Here is a 17831-nt window from a genome sequence, read left to right as displayed (position 1 = left end):
ATTAGCTTTGACTGAAGGATTAATCGATTTCCATCCATGAAATAAGGAACATTTAAGGGAAAGGTTTATTCAGAGTACCCCACATGAGTTTAAGACATACCTGTGTGCCATTATTGCCTTATTTTTCCCATTACTACATGCTGTAGTTTTAAATGGGTGTTCGAATCTGCTGCTCTGGTTGCAGTAATTGTTTTGAACCATATTTCAAATTCAGTTAATGTGAAGGTGCGTTTCAGTTACGTAAAACATTTAAAGTATTAATCTCTGATTTTATTATTAATGCTTTCATCTTCTCAGAAATGTCTGAGTAAAAAAAAATCATTATATTATCCAAGCTGAATACCTAATTCAATCTGAATCTGACCCCGTGTGGGTCACAAAACTGTTTAAGATTTAGACAAAGTCTCAGATTGACTATTTATATGCATTGTACACATGGACTCTTGATGGATAATATATTTCTGAAACTCAAACTGAACAAAACTCAAGTTCCAAAAGGTGAAGAGAGGGGAACTGTTTTTTTCCCCCTCCAGTTTTATTTATTGAAATCTCACAGGTGGGGTTGTACAGTTTTACTGGCCAGGAGAGGAACTGATTTAATCGTCAATCATTATTGTTAAATCTTAACAATAAAGTTTCTACATTTAACTTTTAACACTACAGTACATTCCAAAACTATAATGAATAAACTCTATGGTAAGGGAGAGATGGTTGTAATTATTATTATTATTATTATTATTATTATTATTATTATTATTATTATTATTATTATTATTATTATTATTATTATTATTATTATTATTATTATTATTATTATTATTGTTATTGTTGTTGTTGTTGTTATTATTATTATACACGAGAAGCACTTTGTGTATGAAAAGTGCTCTATCGAAGAAATGTATCTGTCTGTTTGTAAGTTTGAAGAAAACTGAACTTTATCTCTCAGGGACCTTTCGGATTAGATCCACAGATAATTTTGGGGGGGTGTTTTTCTGAGTTTTATTTTCTTCGCTCAGAGTTCGGGGTGAGCAGCTTCAGACCCGCTCAGTCGATCCAGAGAACAGGATTAACAGGAAGTCGCAGCAGCCTCTCAGAGCTCCTCGGAGGTAGGTCGCTAAACTAAAATCTTTATTTGCCAGTCATTTTTAGACGGTCTGCACTGCAGACTTGTCGTAAATTTCTGGAGCATTTTGTTTTTGTCTCACAGTTGAATACGCTGATTGAATTCAACCTGGCGAGCTTCCTGCTGGTTAGCACGCGCGGCTAACAGCTGCTGCAAGTGTGTTGATAAAGATCATTTACATTGATCACAATTTAAATTTAAATAGGATTCTGCCATTGCCCTCCTTGGCAGTAAACAAAAGGCTTCTTTTTAATATATATATAAGTCTGTCCTTCCTCATCTGCTGATCCCTCCGCAGCTCTCTGTTACACAACACCTCTGCACACTGGCACTCATTGTTTTGGAGTTTATGCATCAGCTCTAATGTCTTGCAGGCTTTTTTCATGCTGCATGCTGAGGACTTCAGAGAGGAGTTGTGGACATCGTGGCCTCCATGGTAACCGGCCTATTCTGCCATGTCCTCCATCGCTGTATCCACCCCTGCTGGATGTGGTGGTGCTGGTGATGCTGCTGCTGCTGCCATGGCAACCCAAGCCTCCGAGCAGGCCCTGTTGGCCTCAGACCGCTACGCCCGCCTCATCCTGGCCCAGATGAACAAGATGCGACTCCGTACGGATTTCTGTGACGTGGGACTCAAGGTGGGCGGCCGCGTGTTCCGAGTTCACCGACTTGTGCTGGCTGCAAGTAGCCCCTACTTCTCCGCCTTGTTCTCCGGTGGTATGAGGGAGGCTGACAAAGACGAGGTGCAGATCCTTGGAGTGGACACTGAAGTGTTTGAGGTCTTGCTCGACTTCATATACACAGGTCTGCGTCAATGCCGGTATGACATCGCCTCTTGTTTTGCTTCAGATTCTGGGTGCAAACGTGTCCTGTTTTAAACTTAGGGGTGATCAGCGTCACTGTGGAGAACGTCCAGGAGCTGATGGTGGCAGCAGACATGCTGCAGCTCAACGAGGTGGTGACCATCTGTGGAGAGTTTCTGAAGGGCCATATGGATCCATCCAACTGTGTGGGCATCTTTCAGTTCCTGGAACAAATCGCCTGCTTGGATATGCTCGAATTCTCTGAGAACTACATCCATGTTCACTTTCTAGAGGTATGCCTTCATCAGAGCCATTGTTTTGCAGCTGAGTCATTAGAGTGCTTTAAAAATAGAAGAAACTCACATTTACTGGAGGGGAAGATTCCGGGATAGTTACGCAATGAATCGAGAGTACAGTCTACAACAGCGCTCACCTCAGTGTTTTATCTTCAAGATAAAATATTTTGTGGGTCTAATATGTCCCCCCCCAAAAAAGCCAACAATTGACACTTGTTGTCAATATATATTCATAATACGAACATCATGTTTGCACACAACCTTCAGTGTGAGTTCTTAAATGCATACATATTTATTTCAGAAATATTATCAATTTATATTGACAGTTCTTGTTAGCATTGTGATCTGACATACATTCAGGTAGACCTCACACAAAGCCACCCCTCATGGGCTTGAAGAAAACTGGTTTGGATGTTTAATTCTCCAATTTCTTTTCTAATCTAAGATAGCAACAAACATACAATAACAAATTTAGAAGAAAAAAAAAAAAAAGCACTATAACACAATCTGCATGTCGTATTCAATGTATTTGTATGATCTGTGCTGTGAAGCTGACTGGTGCTGTTTCTTTTCAGGTGTGTGTCACCGATGAGTTCAGAGGCCTGTCGAAGGATCACCTGGTGAGGCTCCTGAGAAGCGAGGAGCTGAGGATTGAGGACGAGTACCAGGTGTTCACTGCAGCCATGGACTGGGTGCTCCAAGATGTTGCAAAGAGGAAAAAACACGTGGTGGAGGTGTTGGAACCAGTCCGCTTCCCTCTGCTCTCTCCACAGAGACTGTTCAAGTACTTAGAAGGTGAGAACAGATGTGAACGCTTACATTCTCATTTCACATTTATAGCCAATAGATCGCTTTAAAATGTAATCTGTATGTTTCTACTAAGGTGTGACAGACTTCAGCCTGCGGGTGGCGCTGCAGACTCTACTGAAGGAATACACCGAGGTCACAAAGTCTCCCAAGGAAAATAAAATGTTCAGTCAGCAGCAGCCAGCGAAGATGAGACCAAGACGAAAGGCCAGAAAATACCTCTATGCTATAGGTTCTGTATTGTTGTCTTGTTTTGCCATACTTGAAATGTGAGCTTCACTCATGACAGGCGCTTTGGGGGACTGACATTCTGGCCTCCACAGGAGGATACACCCGGCTGCAAGGCGGCCGCTGGAGCGACAGCAGGGCGCTGAGCTGCGTGGAGCGCTTCGACACCTTCAACCAGTACTGGACCACCGTGTCGTCACTGCATCAGGCCCGCAGTGGGCCGGGAGTGGCCGTGTTGGAGGGAATGATATATGTGGTGGGCGGTGAGCGAGCTGAAGCTATTGCTCTGTCTGACTAATGAATGTTTAAAGTTTAAAAAATTTTTTTATAAATAAACTTTTTTTTTGTCTCTCTTCCTTCCCAGGAGAAAAGGACTCTATGATTTTTGATTGCACAGAAAGATACGACCCCGTCACCAAGCAGTGGGCCGCCGTGGCTTCGCTAAATTTTCCTCGCTGCGGAGTTGGTGTCTGCCCCTGCCACGGAGCGCTGTATGCACTCGGTAAAGAACGTAACCGCAGTGCGAGATGGCGTGTTGTGCAAACGATAGCGAGATCAATATAAGATTTACCCTCTGGAAGACACGTCCAGCAAGGGCCTTTGATGTCAAAACTATGGTTTGAGTTGAACCATTGTGAAGAGGAGCGGTTAAAGGGACAATCATCAGCACATTTAGGTTGCTGATTCACAATCAGCATTTAAAACGACAAGAAAACTCCTGATCGTTGTGCACTGTGCTCTTGTAGGCGGTTGGATTGGCTCTGAGATCGGCAAGACCATGGAACGATTTGACCCCGAGGAAAACAAGTGGGAGGTCATCGGCACCATGGCGGTTCCTCGATATTACTTTGGCTGCTGTGAGCTACAGGGTGTGTTCGTCTGTCTCTGCTGCCTCCGACCTTTTCTTGGATTCTTTGTAATCTCTCTTGGAAACAGTGAAGCGAAATGCGTTTTTACTTTTTCATCAGGATTCATTTACGTGATCGGAGGGATAAGCGACGAAGGAATGGAGCTGCGCTCAGCAGAGGTGTATGACCCCATCTCCCGGCGATGGAGCGCGCTGCCCGTCATGGTCACGCGCCGGGCCTACGTAGGAGTCGCCTGCCTCAGCAACTGCATTTACGCTGTGGGCGGCTGGAATGAGGCGCTGGGAGCCCTGGAGACGGTGGAGAAATACTGTCCAGAAGAGGTGAAGAGAAGATCATCTTTTAGCCGGGTTAACTCGGATGTCAAGTTAAGATTCGTGGTGTTGTGTGCACGTGTTCCTGCAGGAGAAGTGGGTGGAGGTGGCCTCCATGTCCACGGCACGCGCGGGCGCGTCGGTGTCCGCCGTCAACGGACTGCTCTATGCCGTCGGGGGACGGGCCGCCAGCAGTGACTTCTCGGCGCCCGTGACGGTGGATTCCGTGGAGATCTACGACCCCCACCTGGACACCTGGACGGAGGTGGGCAACATGATCACGAGCCGCTGTGACGGCGGCCTGGCCGTGCTCTGACGTCGTCCTGCAACTGCACAAACTCGAAAGACAAAGCAGCACTTTAACACAGAACTGTGTGTTTGCACCTCAACTGGACCCAGATTGATCGTGTCTTATTTGTACATAGACGTGTCTCTCTCTCTCTCTCTTTTTGCCCGGAGCATTCATCATCTAATGAAAGCTTGACTATGAAAGCACAGCTCGTACTGGAAACTGCCAACGCTGCCTTTGCGTACACTGTTACATGACTCATCAGCTCCCGCTCATTTCAACTCGCTGAGTTCTTTTCACAAGACTGTCACCGTGGCTGCACACTTATTTTCTAACTTATTTATAGTGGGGGGGGGGGGATGTTTTCCTGATGAGGACGATGGTTTTTCACAAAGGAAGAGTTCTATTTTTTGATGATCAAGGAGTTTTTGATAAGCATCAGAGCCCTGTGGGGACTGACGACATGTTCAGCACTCAGATGTAAGAGAACTGTTTTGTTTTATTCTTTTGTTCCGTCTTAGCGAACCCCTTGAGCCCAGTTAAGATTGGAACTGGTCCAAACTCCCTGCTGTTTTCATTTCGTGGTTTGTTATGTCTGTAAGCTTGAATGAGATGCTCCTGGTGACACTACAGCACAGAGCTCTCTCCGTTTCCACTGGATGGCTTTTGTACATACGCACATGTAAATATGAGTGCCTCTGTCACTATTTACACAGAATTAATTACCGCTTCACTCATCGGATGGACCGGTAAGGACCAAAAACTTACATTTCAACCTCTTGACACTGAAGTATAAGACCTACTGATTCTTACAAGCGAGAAGAAATACGCCTACACGTTTCCCGTTTGGATCGGGGGCAAAATAACAGTATTTTCTAACATGTACTGTTTTATCTCATCACAGGCTGCTAAGCAGTCATTTCACGTCACTGAAATTAAAGTATTTTACTTGTTTTTCTGACTAAATACACTTCAGAAGAGTCAGATACGATAACAGTCACATACAACAATAAATTATTTTGTAAGTGATATTTGTGGGATGATATTACTACAACTGTGTTTGATGGCTGGGCTGTTGGAGTCGAGGCTGCATGGTGGTGTAATGGTGAGCTCTTCGTGCCTCACGGCAAGAATGATAGAAGTTCGTTGGCATAAGAATGTTCTTGTGTAATTTTCATCCTGGTAAAGTGAAGGAAAAAAAATGTGTGTGAGTGTGTTTGACTGATGACCCGACCAGGTCAGACCCTGCCCTTCCCCACAGCGAGCTGGGATTACCTCATTGGTTCGACCCTGAACGGTAGAGGATGGAGGATTTGAAAAAACACTCTTCATTTCAATGACTGAGCAACTAATTCATGAAGTCTGACTGTAATTCAGCCTATTGCTCATTTTAAAATTAAAAAAGAAAAGTCCTCTTGTACATCTGGAAAGTGTTTTTGCTGCATGTCCTTGTTTGGGGCTTTGCTTTTCACATGTGTTGCTTTAATCACGTTTGCTACGCACCAAGATAGAAAACCTGTACCTGGAGGATTGGTGAAGATGTTCTTGAAGTGTCACTGATCATAGTAATACATTTTTTTTAACTATTTAGTAACCTTAAAAATCAATCTCCACCAGTTGTTTTGGTCTATATCAACTTTCAGTTACACAGTAATGACAATAAAAGTCATCAAATAATCTTTATTCAGCCAATATATGTAAAAATCTAATATTTGAAGAGAAACGATTTATTTTTATTTACCACATGATACAAGAAACATCTTTAACATTGTTTGCTCTTGCGCCATTTGATTCTCTTTCCCATTTATTTTAAGTTGAATAAGTTGGATTATATACCCTCTTCACAGCTTTATGGCATTTTTTATAATTTTCTAAATTGTGATATTTGATTCAAGGTTGGGGTTTTTTTGGAATAAAGTTCAATAAAGGAAAGCCTTGATCTCAGAAAAGCTGGGACAATGCCCAAGTTGTTAACAGAGCACAGTTACAAACACTCTTGAAATTGAGACTTGTATAAAGTAAATATCTGAACTATAAAGTCAAGTCAAAGTCAAATAACTTATTCATCCCCAAGGGGCAATTCAAAACCACACGGAGTAGCTCATATAAAGAAGCATAAAAAAAACTCATAAAACTTTCAAAACACCATAAACCACATCATAAATACCCATCTAGAGAAATTTAATTGGTTTTTTGGTTGCTTTTTTTTAAAAGATAAGATGATTTTGAGGTTGGTTTCTGCTCCATGTTTAAAAAAAAAAAGAAATGTACAAGAGCAAATAAGGTTTGAAATATATTTGTAGTTTTTATTCAATTCACATTTCACACAGCCTCCCAAAAGAAACTGCTTTGGCCCCAATTCATTTTAGGTCTGTGTGATCTTCCTCTCGGCATAGAATTGCTTCAGAGCCAGGGTAGCCACCAATGAGAAAGTTGCGACCAAGGTGAGGACAGTTCGCATGGCTTTGAACCAGGGAGGGTAACCTGGCAGGAGGGTCAGGTCGTAATGAAGGGACAAACCCAGTCCCATGATCACTATGAGGGCTCCTTCAGCAATATTGTCCCTGCAGAGTAGTGCCAGCCAGGCCACAAGAGAAGGCACCACACTGTTGCCCAGGTTCATCCAGTCAGGCCGAGCCGGACTCCCATCCGGAAGGGCGAACCCCCAACGGACCCCTCCGAGGAAGGACACTATTGAGGCTCCGTACAACATTTGAGCATGTGCCACCTCAGGGTAGAAGGACTGCGTGGCAGCCATGAAGAGAGGGGCAGATATGAAGGGAATGAGGCCAGAAAAACCAAGGTAAAGAGCTGGTTTGGGGGCCGTTGTGAGGGCGCTTAAGCGGAACCCCTCTTTTCTGTCACCGCTCTTCGTGTTGCCTCGAGAATCACTGCTGCAGAAGCGCGAAACATGCCAGCTGACAGGCCTGATGTGCAACAGCCTGCTGGTGGAGGAAGTGTGTCTCCATGGAAGAATCACAGAGGAGACTGGAGAGTGAAGCTGCAGCCGTGCTTTTGTTGAGTCGTGTGATGCTCTGGCTAAGTGTTGGAAACATCTCAATCCAGAAACCTGAAGCCAAACACATCACAGAATAGGATTATCATTATGACATTATATTTACCAAGCTGAATTTATTCTGTGAGTTATTCTTACCCCTGACATTATCCGTCTCGTAGATGCCGTCGAGATCATTTTATCTAAAACAAACAAACAAACAGACACACGAAAACCCACTACAAATTAGTAATAATACTCTCACTCCCATCCTTAATGAGGGACTAATGCTGGTATTAGCAGCTAGCATTCAACCTGTCAGGTCTATTATACTGCAAAAATAAGAATTCCACACTTGCTTACGTTACCGAAGCATTGTACTTACATTTTATCATCCACCAGCTTGGTCTGGTAATTGCAGTCACAACAAAACACATAAAATTGTGACGACAACGACAACAACAACAACAGAAACGTGCTCGACTAGAGGTCGGTCACTCACCTCCATTACATCGACGCTCCATTAACTGTCTCTCTTCTGTCTGTAACCCAGCGAGACAGGTTCTGGTATCGACTGCTTTGGGCTACTGGCGGCGGGGAGGTATTAAGTTGTGTTCAATGTATCAAAATAACGCTTTTAGTATTATCTGCGTATGCTCTTTGGGTTTTAGGTTGAATACTCAGAAACATCACGTTGAAAATCAATACATTTTGTTTATGGGGAATTAGTAATTTAAGAAACACCACTGTTTTGTCTGTTTGGATTTTAAAACACTTCGGAACCTAGGTAAGTTGCATAATGACGGTATGTTTTGAACGCAGCACGGTAGAGGCATTGGCAGCGCCAGTGGTAAGAGCACAGAAAACCCAAACAAACATCCACAGGCCCGGGATTAACGCGGGGAAACCTCTATTTTGTCATTCGTGTTTGCAGAATCCATGTATATGTGAATGAATCTCCCTCTCCGGGGAGCTTTATGGCATAAAACAGTGCCAGTTAGCTGGTTAGCTCTTAGCAGGCTGATGAATGTGTGCCGCCGCTGCTAAGGTAGCCATTTTGAAACTGTGTTGTTCCAACGAAGCCAGCTCTGTTTACCTCCACTCTCTGTCCGTGACAACCGCCGAAATACACTCTTTCAGGTACCTTGGGCGCACTAACTGCATTTCTACAGGGCTAAACCCCCCAAGTGTGCCAACTCATTCGGGACGCGAGGACTTTTGTTGGGCCACTTAACGTGCTAGCTACCGCCAGCTAACTGCTAACAGTTGCTACGCTAATGATAACCTTAGATAACTAAGCCGAGTTAGCTGGAGGCTAAGTTAAAGCGCAATTGTCAACGTTTGTAGTTAGTCACCAACATTGGCTAACTTTACGTGATCCGTTATCTAGGCGGACTCTTAAGCTTGGCCATTGCACTGCATGTGAGCTTCATGAGATGTGCGTTGTACTAAGATTAAATGGTTTGCTGCATCATTTGTGGATCCAAGAGTGATCCAGACTGGATCCGAATGCTTAGAGGAGTACTACCCACACTCGGATGTGTCTCTGCAGTCATCATCCATGTGGGCATGCTTACAAAGGGATGTAAATGTCTTGTTTGGAGCCACCACTCATTGATGTTGGGCTGTTATGTAATAGTTCAGTGGAGATTCGTCAACTATTCCTCGTCTGTGCACAGGCTGATGTGCTTCTCTTTTTGGTTTTATTTTGCTATACCCAACATAGAGTTAAATAATCGTTGTGCATTGTAACTTCAGACTGACATGACGTTACAGACAGCATTGAGCGCCACTGTCTGTGCAAAGGTACCAGAAAGATGGTGTCCATGTTATTTTTACACTCGTATAAATATTTCACTTGCAAAAGCCAACACAATTTACTACTGGAGCCAGCTTTCAGTGTGTCGAGGATCACAGATCAGAGTTGTTTCTTATACCAACCATAAATGTGTTTGAAGTGCCAGGAGAAGCATATTTGTTAACTTTGACTGTCTTGTGAATTTTAAGGTATCTTCAGCATTTATTAAGGGAATTTAGAAAAGGAGCGCTATACTGTACCAGAAGCTCGTCCAGGCTGTGTCAATTATAACAAACACGTTACAAATGTGTCAACACAAACAAAACGTGTTTGTTATGATTAGTCTGAGTAGTTATTTGTTGTGTCCTTTTATTGTTTTGTGATTTAGATTGCTTTTAAACGTGTTTCAAGTACTCAAGTGCCTTTTTATTTTAAATCTGATCCAATACGCAGAAAACAGTTCAATAAAGTAGTTGTATCCGCACTTCTTATAGTTATACATCTTTGATAAAGTATTGTTTTTTTAGACAACATGCTATTAAAAAAAAAAAAACAAGCGAGAAACTGTGTAAATGTTCATTTATTTTTCAATCTGAAATTGTTTTTTTATTTGTTCATTGCAGGTAGTGTTTTCCTGTGCAAATTCTCACAAGAAAGTTGACGACTGCACCGAAGGTTTGTGTGTCGGAGGCAAACCACACACTCGAGGGAAAAGATCAACCCACCTGACAGATTTTGGATACCTGCTGTTTTTCTGCTTTCGCCTGTTTTTCCACAGAAGAAGTTGTGTCCCTGTTCTCTTGAGGATTTTCTTCTCAGAGATTTTCTTTCTTTTTCTTCTTTTTTTTTTTTGCTCGTTGTTGCTCCTGGCCTGTTTGAGTTTTCATTTTGCATATCTATGAAATCAGTGCTACATCCTATATCTGCTTCAGTAAGAAAACTGCAGATAGATAAATGGGCATCTTCCAAATGTGATAGCAAATCTTTCAAAGCTGAAAGTGTCATTATAATGCATCACCCAGCGACGACTCGGTTTCACTAACCCAACCTGAAAATGACGGCGATGTAACATAGGGCTTCACTTCCTTCATTGTCATGTGACTTTCAACCTTTACGCATTCTTTTCTTCAACCCAAGACAGTCTCTTCACCAGTTTAATGAGGTGAGCAGTGGTTTTCGGTGTCCTCCGTTGCCAATATAAGACTTTCTCAGTTAATTTTTTTTTTTTCTTTTCTGCATGTTGCACGGAAACCATAAAATGATTCGGTAAAAGAGTCAACAAAAAAACATACTGGCACACAGTGTGGCAGGACAACACCTGTCTCTCTCTCTCTCTCTCTCTCTTTCCCTCCATCTGGTGTCAAAGAGAAACTGCTGCACACGCTGCTGTCCATGTTTCAGGACAGACAACTTTCACAGACTCTTTCCTCGCAGTAGTCTTGCTCTTCCTCGTCATCGTGACAAATCACCATCAGAACCTTTTTTTTTTTCTTTTCCTTTTTTTCTTTTTTTTTGCCAATCAGGATATTCGAGTAAGTTGAAGAAATTAGTCCATTGGGTAAAAGGTTACCTGGACTGAAAACTGTAGCAATTGTCAGAGACGTGACACCCCCCCCTCTAACGAGAGCCGCCTGGATTCTAGTTCCACAAAGATTGAACCTGTTCTTCACTGAGCTCCACACCTCTGCTTCACAATCTCGCTTCCCGCTCAGCCAATTCTCTGGATAGCTATTCCAGATCATTCCTACAATCGTTTGACCCATCTCCAAGTGTTTCACCCTGGACGAAGGGACCTGCCTCTGGGGAAAGGGGCTGCGCTGTCCTGGCGGAGGTGGAGAAGGGCTGCTCAGTGTGCTGCTCCTCGTCCGTCGGTGCACTCGCTCTGTGATCGGTGCCAGCAGGCCTGAGCAACAGACCTTAGCCGGACTGCGAGAGGAGGTTGAGGACTTCAGAGCATCAGACTCTGGGGTAATGTCGCCGCTTTTCCACTTGCTTCCCTACAGAGGAACGGACACGCACGGGTGTACTGTTTAGATTACTCCATACCGTGCAAAAAGTGCCCGCATTCTGCCGTACGCAAATGTTTTTTCCATCCAGGCTTTACAATCACAGCTGCAGCGAGTCAAGCTTTGTTGTTTTCTGCTAAGAATAGGACTTGCTCGTCTTGTGGGAGATCTTTTGTGCAATGAAATCTAAATTGCTGATGTTTGAAAAACAGTTGAAAGAGATGACATGAAGTCAAAAATGAAAGGGATCTTGGATTGTCTGTCGAAGACGCTTGTGTGTGTGTGTGTGTGGGCTTCAAGTCACCTGAACTGAGTATTAAAATAGTCTTCACTGGTCTTTCGTTAGATCCTGGCCATGAGGTTTGATGCCTCAATCCACTGACCGGAAACACTGGACCTAAATGGCGCAGCATGACTTTGTCCCTGCCTGGCTTAACTTCTCCACACCCCAGCCTGCCAAGGTAGGTGTATGTCACTGTATGCATTATGTGTCGTTAAAACGGCATACATTGAAAGGTTTTATCTTCTTGCACAATTAACTCGTATACGTATATACACACTATTTGTCTTAGTTAAGAAACAAGCAGTTCATCCACTAAATATTGAATTGACACTGAAGCTCTTCGAAGCTGCATGAGCCACATATCAGAGCTTCTGGCTTACAGTGGAAATCAAAAACTGACCTCACATATCCTGCTTCGTCATCGGATCACGTTTCAACATTCGGACTACATGATACCAATATCTCCATTCTTTGACCAAACTGTTTTAGAGGATTTGTTGTTTATCCTGCTGATTGATGTGATCAGCTCCGTTAGACTTTCAGCAAGTGGAGAAAAGGAAAAAATGTCTCCGTCACATTGTGCATTACAGAGAGCACAAATTAGTTTTGTTTTAAAGTGAATGTTGCAGTAGCAGTGTTGTTGTTGAAGGAAATCACTGAAACAACCAACAGTGCTCACTGGAGACCCATCCAGTGTGTACACTACTTTTACCATATAGCTGTACTGTAGATGATCAATATAAAACAGGATTTGTTTTTTAATCTCGGTGACTTTTAAGCTAAAATCAAAAAAGTCAACAATATGACTTGAAATATTTAAGTTTGTATGGAAATCTCGAGTGCAGACTGACTAACATTTCCACTGACAAGTATCTTCACCTCTGTGTAGTTTGGTCTTCCGGGATCTGTTTGCATTCACTCTGCAGGGCTGCAGATAGTTTCATTCTTAATATAGTTGGGGTTTTTATTTATTTTTTATTTTTTGAAACTTTTTTTTTTTCATTTAGTTTTTTTTTGTTATTGTTGTGGCAGATATAAAAACAAATTCAGGGTCACGCTTACAGGGATGGGCTGAAGAAGACTATTTAATTTGATCTTTGGACCTCAACTGATGAAGATTCAGACTGGCTGTCATGTCTGTATCTCACAGATTGCACACCATGAACATGGAGAATTTCTGATATAATTAACTTCTACATCAGCCTTTTTGTTATGATCGGGTGTTCATACTGTTTGTTTGGGGTTTTTTTTTTTTTTCGTTTTACTTTGCTGGAAAAAGATGCCACGAGTGACATTTTCACTCTGGAGTTATTTTTGTCTTCAACAGAGGAGAAACAGTGCGGTATGAAGTCAATTTGATTGAACATTAAACTTTCAAACAAACTACAAATATTCCGAAAAGCTGTCACGGTTACTTTGGGTCCAGTCGCGTGAAGGAGGGGGACAGGGTGAGATGGAGGCATCTAAATGACAGACAAGTGTTGCATGCTCTCCCTCTTGATGACCCCCCCCCCCTTTCCCTCCTCCAGTCCCCTGCTGCCAACCTCGACAAGCAAAGTGAGCCCCACTACCACAGAGACGGCCGAACCGCTGTGAGCCGCCGCCGCCACAACTCCTCCGATGGTTTCTTCAACAACGGCTCCCTGCGTGCCCCGGCAGGTAACCACGAAGACCCGCTTTTTTGGTTTAAGCCAAGTTAATACCCCCTGCTATGTAATCTCCTCACATTTGAGCGCCGGTGTAGCACCATGAAGTGGAGCAAGACTTGCTAAAGGAATTATTCAAGGACACGTACACCCACACAGGCTTTTGTTTTATTAGAATTTGTTTGTGTAAATGACGTCCATGAGTTGGAGCGCCATTCCGCTCGGAGCCGAGCAGAGCTGGAAGTTGTGCAGTGTCACTGAGTCTGGAGGGCTAATCAAGAGAATCAGTACAAGCTGTCCTGCCCCGACAGACGAACCCAAAGCAGAGGGAGACGTAAATCAAGAGCAGTTTGTACGTATCAACAGTCTGAGGAAGACGCCAGGCAGCAAGAAGTGGGGGAAGAAAGAAAAAAAAAGGAGATGAACCGATTCACTCTTTTTTTTTTTTTGTTGCGTTACTGATTCCAACACAACTGTTCAAAATATAAATAGGGAGCAGCAACAACTGTCAGGTTTTCAAATTAAATATTTTTAAATTAAAGTGTAAAAACTGTAGGGAAAACTCAAGTTGGGTTGTGACCGATGCAACTGTAAACCAAATCAATTGACTTCAACTCAAACTGGGCGGGACACGGGAAGTCTGTCTTTTCTGTGTGTCCATCAACAACCAAAACAAAAAGCGAGGTAGACTTGAGATTGTACGGAAAAGCATATTTATGAAAGGGAGACCCTGGAAAGTGACCTGTATAACATCCACAGTCATGTTTTTATGGCCAAGTCTCTGAACTGAAGGAGTCGTTTGCATCAACCACGTAGCACAGCAGTAGAGTTTGAAGCCCGTACAGACGAGTTTCGTCTGCTATCTGCTGCGGCGTCCTTCTCACGTGTCCTGTGTTTCTGCCCCCCTGTGGAGGTGATGGATGGCAGCAGCCCTCTCTGCTCCTGAGGCATGACTCTGTGGACTCGGGCGTGGCGAAGGGCGGGCACGGCGGGCTGGTGGGGGGCTCTTGTTGGAAGGAAACGCCCAGCTGGCACGGAGCTCCTCGGGGTCCCCAGGACGGCCACCACCACCAGGGACGCCACCCCAAACGGGTCGGAGGCGACAGGGACAGGCAGGGGGGTCACCGGCAGCGCAATGGGAACTTCCACCCCCGCAAGGGCACCTCGTACCAGGACAAGTTCCCCAACGAGGAACGCAAGGACGGCAAGGACGACAAGCTGAAGTTTGTCGAGGAGGACTTTGTGAGTTGGAAACCTTGCCGTTCTCGTCTCGGTGTCGAGTCGGACAACTGGTGTCGCGGTCGATCTCTGTGGCATTTGTTTTAAGAGGTTGAAAGCAAACAAGTGTGAGATGAATTATGTCAGCGCCTTGTGCTCTTGCACGTGAACGAGGTTTGCACTTCATCCGGATCCTCTCTCTGCCTCTCACAGCCTTCCCTCAACCCTGAAACAACTGGAAAGCCTGGGACTCAGATGCGAGCAGTCGCTCCCCATGCTGGGGTTTGGGGTAAGAGCTCGAACCGGTCGGCGTGTGACCGGCTCGACTGCGTTACCTCCTTTTGTAGCGTTTCATTATCTGCCCTGGTTGCGTTGCAGAAAATCCCCCGAGTGGCAAACAGATGGTGTCCAAAATGCTGGTTATCAAGAAAGTTTCCAAGGAGGACCCCAGCACGGCCTTCTCTGCAGGGTTTGCCACTGCTGGCCCCCTGCCCACCAACGGCAGCAAAACTCCCATCGCTGGCTCCAGCGTCTACAAGAACCTGGTCCCCAAGCCCGCTGTGGCCCCCACCAAAGTGAGCCGCCGCCGCCACATCAAGCTCATCCAGCTGTTTGATTTCCGCCACGCGAGTGTGTGTGTGTGTGTGTGTGTGTGTGTGTGTGTGTGTGTGTGTGTGTGTGTGTGTGTGAGTGTGAGTGAAGTATCATCGTTTAACAGCCACCTGTGTTCCCTACCAGAGCACCCAATGGAAATCCGGTGGAAGAGAAATTACCAAGTCTGGTCTTCACATGCCAGGCCGAGATTCAGTCTTCACCAGCCCCGTGTCTGCAGCCAAACCCAGCACCCCAGTCAGCGCACCACCGCACAACCCTCCAAAAGAGGTAAAGAAGGCCCAACCCCCCCCCCCCCAGCAGTGTGTATATAGTGTGATGTTGGTAGTTTTGGCTGCAGCAGCTTGCTGAACTAAACCCTAAACTAACTTTAAATTACTTTTTATTCATGAAATGTTCTCAAAATTTCGAATAACATCATTTGGAGAACAAGCAATCTGGTGAACTACTTCTCTGCTTAATAAAAAACAAAACTGTGTAATCTTCTTGCGGAGTACAGTCGGCTATGCTTTTTAATCTGGCAGATTATATTCCTTCCCCCAGTGTTCAGCCAGTTAAATGTCTGCTCATTTTTGACCTACTTTAAACTGTCCAAATGATTTCACAGCTGTTACACTGATGTCTCAGTAGAGAAAAATAATTACTTGAACTCTTTCTTTCTTCCTTCCTTTCTTTCTTTCCTCGACTTGCTCGGCTCCTGCGTGCAGCATTCTTCCAGCACGACTCCTCCTATAGATATCGCTCCGTCAAGGCTGAAGCTGATGCGTCGAGGTCCGGACCGTAAGAGTGAGTTCCTGCGAGCTCTTAAGGACGAAGGCACCGGAGAGCTGACGACAAGCAGCAGCCCAGGGACTTCAGGAGAGGTGAGCAGACATTTAGTTGGAATAACACCACGTTTATTGTCGGACTGTATCTGGATTCATTGTTTTTAGAAGTGATCTGCATTTGGTCTCCCATCAAGAGTCTCAAATGCGTGTGAACGTGTGGTTAAAATATCAGAATTGCATCGGGAAGTAATCAAAGGGCACGATCACCAAGGAACAACAAGATTCATTCTCGTTCACAGTAGTTTGTTTTAATGGTGAAGTTTAACAGTTGGATTTGTAACTTTCTGGATTGATGGTCCGTCACAGAGCGAGTGAGAAAAGATGATTCAGTGATGTAGTGAATGATGACGTGGAGGTTGTTGGTGTAACAGTAAATAGTTGGATGGAGGCAGATGATTTGCTGTAGGGTGCAGCCCCGATGTCCTGAGTGTAAATCCCAAACAAATTTCTCTTTATTTTTGCAACATGAAAGTCACCCTTCAGTCAGCAAAACGCACAGTCGACATTTAGATTTTGGCTCCTTGTTGCGGTTTTCAGAGGTTTTAACGGCCCGTCTGCCCCCCCAGGGTGAAAGCAGCACCCCGGAGCCCAAAGCCTACAGCGAGGAGGTCTGCCACGAGAACGGTCTGTCCTACTCCCTCAGCGACTCCGACACCGAGCACCTGTCCAGCTCCCTGGAGGCAGAGCACAGGTAAGGACGCCGCTGCCGCGCTTCGCACACGCAGAGTCGGCCTAGCGTAACGTGGCTCTGTGTTGGCCTCAGGTTGCTGAAGGCCATGGGCTGGCAGGAGTATCCGGAGAACGACGACAACTTTCTGCCTCTGACGGAGGACGAGCTGAGGGAGTTCCAGACGAAAACCGAACAGGTGAGGCGGTCGTGGCAGGGGGGACCAGGTCACTCCCATCGCGTCCGTGCACGCTTATCTGACGCGAGGTGTCTGTGCCCGTCTCGAGCAGCTGAAGAGAAACGGCGTGCAGAGGAACGGGGTTCTCCCGAGGACACGGGGCGTGACCCTCCACTTCACCCCCTGGAGGAGTGTGGCGGAGGCGCACGTCGAGGAGGGCTCCGAGTCCGAAACCAGTAGCAGCAGCCAGACCTCTGACGACGACGACTGCATTAAATCCTAACGTGGCTTCATGGAACAAAACAACAAAAATCAACAACAACAACAACGACACAACAGCCAACACACTCATCCCAGCAAGCAACCCCCCCTCCTCCTCTCATCTTTGTTTCTAGAGCACCATTTCGAATTTCCTTTTTGATTTTTTTGGGGTTTTTTTGTTTTGTTTTTGTCGTTCTTGCACAAGGGAAAAACCAATCATATCCCAGTGAAGGGGAAGATTCCTGTTCTGCCAGGCGTCCTTTTCCCTGCGTTTCCTCCTTCACTGCAGACCCTGCCCCATTCGAACCCCGCACCCCTCCAGCCCACACCCCCCCACCCCCTTCCTTTTTCTTCCTCGCTTTGTGGAACTGAAGTGTTCATCAAGAAAAGAAGGGCAATGAATGCACACTTGATTCTGCTTTAAACAGACTAACTCATTTCATTGTTGATGCTGATGACACATTATTAATGATATTAATAAAAATTGGTTCCTGACAAGCTGATATGTTTCAATATGAATGTGGCTCCTGTGGTGTTTTCACTCTTTCTGCCTTGGGTTACAGCGTTTTACTGGATCGTTGGGAAACGCGTTGGACCGTTTGCTTGTATGTTAA

The 17831-nt window shown here is 44.8% G+C and overlaps 3 protein-coding genes across 5 annotated transcripts; 2 read left to right on the top strand and 1 right to left on the bottom strand.

Annotated features, from left to right (window-relative positions):
* Nucleotides 1–1070: 1070 nt before the first annotated feature.
* On the top strand, nt 1071–6023 carry ipp (intracisternal A particle-promoted polypeptide). Its single transcript, XM_080503971.1, has 10 exons — nt 1071–1106; nt 1498–1927; nt 2008–2219; nt 2798–3017; nt 3106–3261; nt 3353–3520; nt 3622–3759; nt 4004–4126; nt 4226–4446; nt 4529–6023. Exons 2-10 carry the CDS (start codon nt 1579–1581, stop codon nt 4751–4753), a joined length of 1812 nt encoding a protein of 603 aa, XP_080360097.1. The 5' UTR covers nt 1071–1106; nt 1498–1578; the 3' UTR covers nt 4754–6023.
* Nucleotides 6024–7034: 1011 nt separating this feature from the next.
* On the bottom strand, nt 7035–8253 carry LOC308135385 (transmembrane protein 69-like). 2 transcript variants are annotated; one of them, XM_080503343.1, is made up of 3 exons: nt 8224–8253; nt 7881–7924; nt 7035–7796 (listed from the first exon to the last, which is right to left on the bottom strand). In XM_080503343.1, the coding sequence occupies exons 1-3, from the start codon at nt 8243–8245 to the stop codon at nt 7092–7094; spliced, it is 771 nt and encodes a 256-aa protein (XP_080359469.1). In that variant the 5' UTR covers nt 8246–8253; the 3' UTR covers nt 7035–7091. The 2 variants fall into 2 exon arrangements, with proteins under 2 accessions (XP_080359469.1, XP_080359468.1); XM_080503342.1 differs by lacking the exon at nt 8224–8253 and adding an exon at nt 8107–8167.
* A 236-nt stretch (nt 8254–8489) lies between these two features.
* Nucleotides 8490–17706, top strand: gpbp1l1 (GC-rich promoter binding protein 1-like 1). Of its 2 annotated transcripts, none has more exons than XM_080503808.1 (12): nt 8490–8508; nt 10143–11487; nt 11872–11986; nt 13338–13467; nt 14368–14696; nt 14886–14961; nt 15051–15247; nt 15411–15554; nt 15992–16147; nt 16678–16802; nt 16875–16977; nt 17069–17706. In XM_080503808.1, the coding sequence occupies exons 3-12, from the start codon at nt 11927–11929 to the stop codon at nt 17237–17239; spliced, it is 1491 nt and encodes a 496-aa protein (XP_080359934.1). In that variant the 5' UTR covers nt 8490–8508; nt 10143–11487; nt 11872–11926; the 3' UTR covers nt 17240–17706. The 2 variants fall into 2 exon arrangements, with proteins under 2 accessions (XP_080359934.1, XP_080359933.1); XM_080503807.1 differs by lacking the exon at nt 8490–8508 and adding an exon at nt 8540–8571.
* Nucleotides 17707–17831: the final 125 nt, after the last annotated feature.

The sequence above is a fragment of the Blennius ocellaris genome (assembly GCF_963422515.1).
Source record: "Blennius ocellaris genome assembly, chromosome: 10".
NCBI classification, from domain to species: domain Eukaryota; kingdom Metazoa; phylum Chordata; class Actinopteri; order Blenniiformes; family Blenniidae; genus Blennius; species Blennius ocellaris.
The sequence above is the reverse complement of the archived record's forward strand: the minus strand, read 5'-3'. Positions and strand labels throughout refer to the sequence as shown.

Coding starts and splice junctions, on each gene's coding strand:
- ipp (XM_080503971.1), top strand. CDS start 1,579: ATGTCCTCCATCGCTGTATCCACCCCTGCTGGATGTGGTGGTGCTGGT. Junction 4,127..4,225: donor TGGCTGCTGTGAGCTACAGG/GTGTGTTCGTCT, acceptor CTTTTTCATCAG/GATTCATTTACGTGATCGGA. Junction 4,447..4,528: donor AGAAATACTGTCCAGAAGAG/GTGAAGAGAAGA, acceptor GTGTTCCTGCAG/GAGAAGTGGGTGGAGGTGGC.
- LOC308135385 (XM_080503342.1), bottom strand. CDS start 8,158: ATGTGTTTTGTTGTGACTGCAATTACCAGACCAAGCTGGTGGATGATA. Junction 7,925..8,106: donor AAGCTGGTGGATGATAAAAT/GTAAGTACAATG, acceptor TGTTTGTTTTAG/ATAAAATGATCTCGACGGCA. Junction 7,797..7,880: donor CGAGACGGATAATGTCAGGG/GTAAGAATAACT, acceptor GTTTGGCTTCAG/GTTTCTGGATTGAGATGTTT.
- gpbp1l1 (XM_080503808.1), top strand. CDS start 11,927: ATGGCGCAGCATGACTTTGTCCCTGCCTGGCTTAACTTCTCCACACCC. Junction 14,697..14,885: donor AGTTTGTCGAGGAGGACTTT/GTGAGTTGGAAA, acceptor TGCCTCTCACAG/CCTTCCCTCAACCCTGAAAC. Junction 16,803..16,874: donor TCCCTGGAGGCAGAGCACAG/GTAAGGACGCCG, acceptor TGTTGGCCTCAG/GTTGCTGAAGGCCATGGGCT.